The 6,820-nt window shown below is 38.8% G+C and overlaps 1 protein-coding gene across 1 annotated transcript; it reads right to left on the bottom strand.

The window, feature by feature from the left end:
* LOC107643691 (multiple myeloma tumor-associated protein 2 homolog) lies at positions 213-6,348 on the bottom strand. The gene is made up of 4 exons (XM_016347414.2): positions 6,150-6,348; positions 5,629-5,718; positions 2,012-2,279; positions 213-667 (listed from the first exon to the last, which is right to left on the bottom strand). Exons 1-4 carry the CDS (start codon positions 6,190-6,192, stop codon positions 349-351), a joined length of 720 nt encoding a protein of 239 aa, XP_016202900.1. The 5' UTR covers positions 6,193-6,348; the 3' UTR covers positions 213-348.

Genomic DNA, 6,820 nt, shown 5'->3' with positions numbered 1-6,820 from the left:
TTTTGTTATTTGTCCACATTTTTATCATATCAGTACGTATGAATTTATCATCGTACCGAAATAAACACACCAAAATAAAAATACAAAATCAAATCGTTATATTAATTTATAAATCAAATCTATTCTTATTTTAAATAATTGATTTCAAACACAAAAATTCATTTCTAATTTAATTTATTTAAAATAAAAGCAAAAATATTTTGTTCCAAAGATACTGTAAAACCATGCAACTGGCTTCATTCCCCTTCAAAGTGTTAGTAAGATTCACCACCATCAATATTTCAGTTACAAAGCTAAAACAAACAAGTCGTTCCAAATTGTATGATGCGGAAAACCAACAGAACTTGTTCAATCTGAATCAGAATCAGAATCATATCTTCTCCTCTCCTTGTCTTTCTTGTGTCTCTTCCTGTCATCTGATTCACGATGCTTCTCGCGCTTTTTGTGTTTCTCGTGCTTCCTATCCCCACGAGAATGATGCTTCTCAAGTTTTTCATACTTTTCTTCCTTCCTTTCCTCACGTCTTCTCTTTTTTCTACTCTCATCTGAATCCTCTTCATTCTTAGTTGCTGATTGATTTGGCAAAGGTATATTTTCCACCTTGGCTGGTGTACTGTCACTCATACCAAGCTTTGAAGAACCCAGCTCTTCCCAAGGGCAGGGTGCTCTGCAAAGAGTTGGAAATAAATAAGAAAATATTGGCAGAGACTTCCCAAAACCATAAACATGATTTTGATTACATAATAGAACAATAGGTTCATAGTAGGAAAACAAGTCAGCAAACTATTTTCAAGAAAAACAATCCAGAATTATTAATAACCACCCTGCATATAACTAAGTTGCAATTTTCAAGACTAGTTTGTTTTTGACCATGTACTTTAGAATTATAAGAAATTGAAATCACCAAAGGAAGAATAACAACTTAGTATAGCCCCTTCTTTTGTAATTATTGTATATATTTACATTTGATACACCATCTTTAGGGCTTCATTTGGATATTGTCCTTAGATATAAATACAAACATTGGAAGATGGAAATAGACATTTAAAAATTGTATCTATATCTTGTCTGCTAAAAGTAAAGATATGAAAACAGAAAAAAAATTAAAGGGTTCGGTCATTTTCTTCCCCATCTTTTTCTTACCATCCAAACCAAAACCACCATCTCTCCATCCATTGTTGTGTCCCTCATTTTGGAGTGAACAGAAAATCTGTAAATTTCTGTTTCTGGGACAATATCCTTTTTCTGTATCTGTTCCTGTCCCTCTTTCTATCTTTGTATTTCAAATTTTGTCTCCGTATTTCCGTCTTGAGACAAAAACCAAACAAAGCCTAAGAGTGGTAGACTAGCATTGACAAAGAATTGGGTTAAACAAAGTTAAGTTGATTTGAGAAAATCAATCAACCCATATGTCAAAGGAAAATAGAAAATAAGAAATCATATGATCCTTATGCCAAATACTCAGTGCTCCATTCCAGTTCTTTAAAATAGTGCTAGCACCACCACACTGGTTCTAGCACAACCTACACAACACAGTTGGTCGTGCTCTCATAAGGCCCTCTTAAGTAAGGTGAGGGATACTAGACTACCCTTTGAAAACCATATGATGCTTTGACAAACCACATCCCTAGCACGCCAAACTCAAATTGGACTCATTGTTTCATGAATACTATTTGCTTAGAAGAGATAGTTCTTTTAAAAGATTGGATAGTCAACACTAGAATATTGGTTTCCAAACTCAGTAAATAGCATGATACTTGTATGGAAAACCAAAATACTAAACACCAGAACTTGCATAATAACAGAACTTGCATAATAACGCAAGCATAACGGATTTAGTGCCAATGAGTGCCCACAAGCACACCAACTAAGAATTTCTTAATCCAATTACTTCATTAGTAAGTGGTAAAACACCAGAAACTGCAGGGAAAGATCAAAAATTAGAGAAAAGAAAAAAGGAAAGAGATCCCCTATATATCATTTAAAAAAAATTTCTTCCTAACAAATTTACCTTGCAAATCCAAGACCTTGAACCCTAGCTGCTTCAGCATGACCTTCACCAAGATCTTCTGCTGTGGACCCTCTCTTTACCAGTTCTGAAAACTCATGTTTATCAAGACGGATACCTTGAGAACGGTTAGCATGCTTAGGAGCTAAGCCAAGAGCTTCCCTCATTGCCTGCTCTTCCTCTTCTTTAATCCTTTTTATCTCTTCTTTCGCAGCCTCCATTTCTGCTTCCTGGGACTTTTTATCCCTGGTATACCAATAAAGATCTTTCCCTGTTGAATTAAAAAGAGAAGACTTTGGCAAAAGACAACAAAATATGTAAACAACAGCTATCTAACCAAAAGAACTCGAATATGTTCATCATAGAAACAGGTTTGGTCTAGTTTACAAGAGGAGAGATAAGTAGTCTACTTGCCGGTTTTAGTTGTTTTAGTTCCAAATTGCTGTTAATTGGCTATCTGTTTGTTCCCTTTGAGCTGCACTAGTAGGCATAAGGGCAATAGTCTTAGTCCTAGTTGCTGCCTATAAATACTAGTTGATTAGTTAGTTTTAGTCTTTTTGTGAAATTTCTGTTAGATCTGTTAGTATAGGAGAGGAAGAACTCCCTCCGTAGTTGGTAGTTCCAACAGCGTATTCCAATAAGGGATTGTGATTTGCAATCTCTAGTTCATCAATAAAGCCTACCGATTCTCTTACTACCTGAATCCTATCAGTTCAATCGACTAGATCCCGATATGACATGAAAATTTCTTCATTAGCATTAAAGGAAAATATATCCTTAAACTATACTGATGGAGCAGAAAGCTACAACAAAAAAAGAATAAAATCAGATGAGAGAATAATTGATGATTGGATTAGTCAGATGAGAGAATCAGGAAGGTGTAATCGTAGGAGTTGAATGCTAATTATGATAATTAAATTGAGGGAAGGCAATAAAAGGAGGAGCTGATTAGGTGAGAGGTAGGAAAAGATTTGGAAAGGCCTAGGCTAGGAGAGAAGAGGACTCTCGAAATTCCTCGGTTATCTTTTACGGTTCTATTGTATTTCTGTATTTCCATTAAAATAAATACTAGTGTAACAACTGGTATCAAAGCACCGATCTTAGGTGTTGTGTGCGTGGTTTCCACACGAGCTGCCATGGAGTCGAGGTTGGAAGTCTTGGAGAAGCAAATGGAGGAGATGAGGGAGGCCCAGAATCGTTCGCTGGAAGCTCAAAACCGATCGTTTGAACTCTTATCCACCAACCTGCTGAGACAGGTGAGGGAAATGCTTTCGCAACAACACCATGACCAGGGGCGAAATGGGGTTGAAGGGAGAAACGGGGGAGATGGAGAAGGTTCAGAAGGCAGAGGCGGCAACAATAATGAAGGTGAAACAGAACAGAGGAGATTTGAGCCTACAAGAAAGCTTGACATTCCCATCTTCTCGGGAGATGATGCAAGTGGCTGGCTGGTGAAGATGGAAAGATAGTTTCGTGTCACCCAGGTGGCTCCGGCAGAAAGGATGGACTTTGTCACTCTTGCTTTGGAGGGAGAGGCTCTCGCATGGATGGAGTAGTGGGAAGAATACACACCATTTCAGACATGGAGACTTCAAGGAGGACTTATTGAAACGTTTTCAACCTGGAGCTGCTCTCAACCCCATGGCTCCGTTACTAGAGGAGAAGAAGGTGGAGGACGTCGCTCAGTATAGGCGAGAGTTTGAGGCTGCAGCACGAACGCAGAGAAACCTGGGAACAGAGGCTCTCATGTGCATCTTTGCAAATGGACTCAAAAAAGAAATTCAGGCGGAGTTGGAGGTGGCTCAGTTCGATAATTTACCAACTTTAATGGATAGAGCCACGGCTATTGAATGGAGAAATCAAGCATGGAAGGAGACCGGGGTTGACCCTAACGGCAGGAGGGTGTAAGGGTTGCCGAAAGGGAGCGGGTCAAGCGGATCTAGTTCGGTGGGAGCTGGATTTGGATTTTTCAAAAATCCTAGTTCGGCGAAGTACAACACCCACGACGACAGAAGCGAATCAAGGGGCGAGATTGGATCCAACACAAACAGATGCACCCCTACTCCTCGTACAGGCCTTAACACCAGTTTGAACGGAGGCAGCAGCGCTTCTCATTCGCAGACGACTCGTAATAGCGGCACACGGCAGCTCTCAAACGAAGAGTGGGCAGAGAGACAGAGGAAAGAGTTGTGCTTCAGATGTGGAGAGAAGTGGGGACCTGATCATAGGTGCTCCATGAAGCACTATCAAATCATACTCCTAGGAGAAGACGCAGAAGGGGAGGCAGAAGGAGACGTAGGGATGAACCAAGAGGCCCATGAAGGGGAACCTGAACGGGAAGAGCTGCAACTGTCATCATACAGCTGCAATTCAAGAAGCCTTTCCTTCCATCCACCTTGAGGACAAAGTGATGCTTCAAGGGGAAGGTATTGTTACATACCCTGGAGAGAGAGAGAATGCTGAGTCAGCAGCAAAGGCAGCCAAAAAAGGAAAGAAAATAATCCCTTTACCTTATCATTATTCTAGAAGAAGCAATAAAGAAAAGGGAGGAATAATAGGACAGGAGAAATGTGTAATCATAAGTGACAATAATTGATGATTGGATTAGTCAGATGAGAGAATCAGGGAGGTGTAATCGTAGGAGTTGAATGCTAATTATGATAATTAAATTGAGGGAAGGCAATAAAAGGAGGAGCTGATTAGGTGAGAGGTAGGAAAAGATTTGGAAAAGCCTAGGCTAGGAGAGAAGAGGACTCTCGAAATTCCTCTGTTATCTTTTACGGTTCTATTGTATTTCTGTATTTCCATTAAAATAAATACCAGTGTAACAATAGCCCACACAGCACATACAACAGATGTATGGTTTGGTGTAAACTGAACCACATTAATCACCGTGTCTAAAGTTATAACCCCAGGTTATAAGTTATAAACTTGCTTTCTAATGAAACAGGACAAACTATTGCCATTTCATTTCTTTAGTGCTACTTCAGATACCGCTCATGTTCATTGATCATACACTCTTAACTCATTTTGATTATTCTATCAACCAACACCTCACATGATGCAGACAGAAAGAAGCAAACATGCTCTATTTCGTGGGCTCAAAATATCTTAATGTATGAAATCTATGTCCAAACTACCAAAGCTAAAGTGTGACTAAAATCTCAAAGAACTAAAGCATGAGATTTTGATTACAAACCACGAAAAGACAAAACAACATCAGCCTAATCATGCACGGCAAAACTGCATCTGATACTAACAAGTCAAAACTGCAATGTAAGTATAATTCCACCATCTGACAAGTACTATAGCAGCAGCATCCTGACAAATAATACTGCACGCACTGCTACCAGTTGCCCCAAACAGTACAAACAGAGAAGCAAACAGAAAAGGTGAATGTGCAGGAACTACGATTCAAAGAAATAAATAAAAGCACACCATTTAAATTTATGGATCTTGGACACAGGAAGCAAATAGTTAAGCTAGCTTTGATAACAACTAAAGGAAGTAAGAAGATAGCCATATCGAATCAAACACAACCACAATAATTGCAATAAGTATAACAGAATATACTGACATTTAAAGTGCACGCTTAGTTCAAGCAAAAGAACAATCTTTACCTTTCTGCCATCTTCCTACAGGGGCCTTGATACTGTGACCAAGATAGTTCTCACGATGTTTATCAGCCTTTACATCCTCCCAAGAAAATTCTGGACAAAAAACAAAAAGAAAAGACGAATGCACATAATGGCAAAAGTTCAAAGAGACACTGGTCAAAAGAAAAAAAAAACGATTAAAGTTCTATCATGCCTTATTGAATAAACACTACCAGGATAACTGATTCCATATCATACATAAATTAATCAATAAAACATACATATCAATTTAAACTTCTAAGAATAGATTCTTTAAAACATCATGATGCTATTGCTATGCTCAGATTTGAAGGATAATACTTAATAGCTTGCTTTAGGGTTTTAGACTTTTAGATTCTAGAACAACAAATAAAATTAGCACACTTCTCAAGCTAAATTCCCTTCGAAATTTTTACCAGAAATCGCGCTCCAAATGCACAGTTACAAGATTCTAAGGTATTCGTGGAATTGGCACCAAATAAATAAATAAACAAGGAGAAACTTACGATCTCGCCCGCCTCGAACACCACCTCTCGTTGGATGGTACATACTTTCAGGCTTTCAGCTTTTTCAACTTTCAACGCGGCCAAATACTGTTGTTATATTTTTGGCTGACTAAGGACAAAAAAGAAGAAAAAAAGTAAAGAAAAAAACAAAAGAAGAGGAACTCGCACGGACCTCCTCCGCTTCCTCCCTTCGCTTAATAAACAATTAAAATTGGTTCTAAAAACCGGACCGAACTGATCGGTCGAATCAGTCCAACCGGGAACTGATAATGACAACGATCCAGTCCTATGCCTAAAACCGTCAACTGAAGAATCGTCCAAAAACTGATGAACCGGCTGATTGGACTGGACTGGGAATCGGCTTTTTCTTTCTTTTAAAATACGAATTTTAACACTAATTTTAAAGAATTTAACCTAAAGTTGGGTCAATAGGCTGAACTGATTGAACCGGATCTGTTTTGGGCCTAAGACTCAACATATAAATGAACTAATGAAGCACTCAACCACTCCCCCATCCCATTCAACCGAATTCACGCTGGGAAGGAGAAGGGTGAGGAGAACCCTAACCTCCAATTCAACTCAATATTCAAATCCTTGTAACTTTCAATCCACAACTTCAATTGACGAGCCGTCTGTGGCCACGCGTTCGTCTCGGAATTCTCTTCAAATCT

Source organism: Arachis ipaensis, chromosome B05 (assembly GCF_000816755.2).
Source record: "Arachis ipaensis cultivar K30076 chromosome B05, Araip1.1, whole genome shotgun sequence".
Classification (NCBI taxonomy): Eukaryota; Viridiplantae; Streptophyta; class Magnoliopsida; order Fabales; family Fabaceae; genus Arachis; species Arachis ipaensis.
Note: the sequence above shows the minus strand (reverse complement) of the source record. Positions and strands in the feature narration are given on the sequence as shown.

Bases quoted from the DNA above. Each gene is read 5' to 3' on its own strand.
- LOC107643691 (XM_016347414.2), bottom strand. From the start codon at position 6,192: ATGTACCATCCAACGAGAGGTGGTGTTCGAGGCGGGCGAGATC. The intron at 5,719-6,149 runs GTAAGTTTCTCC...TTTTTTGTCCAG, and splicing joins TGTTCGAGGCGGGCGAGATC to AATTTTCTTGGGAGGATGTA. The intron at 668-2,011 runs GTAAATTTGTTA...AACTCTTTGCAG, and splicing joins CAAGGTCTTGGATTTGCAAG to AGCACCCTGCCCTTGGGAAG.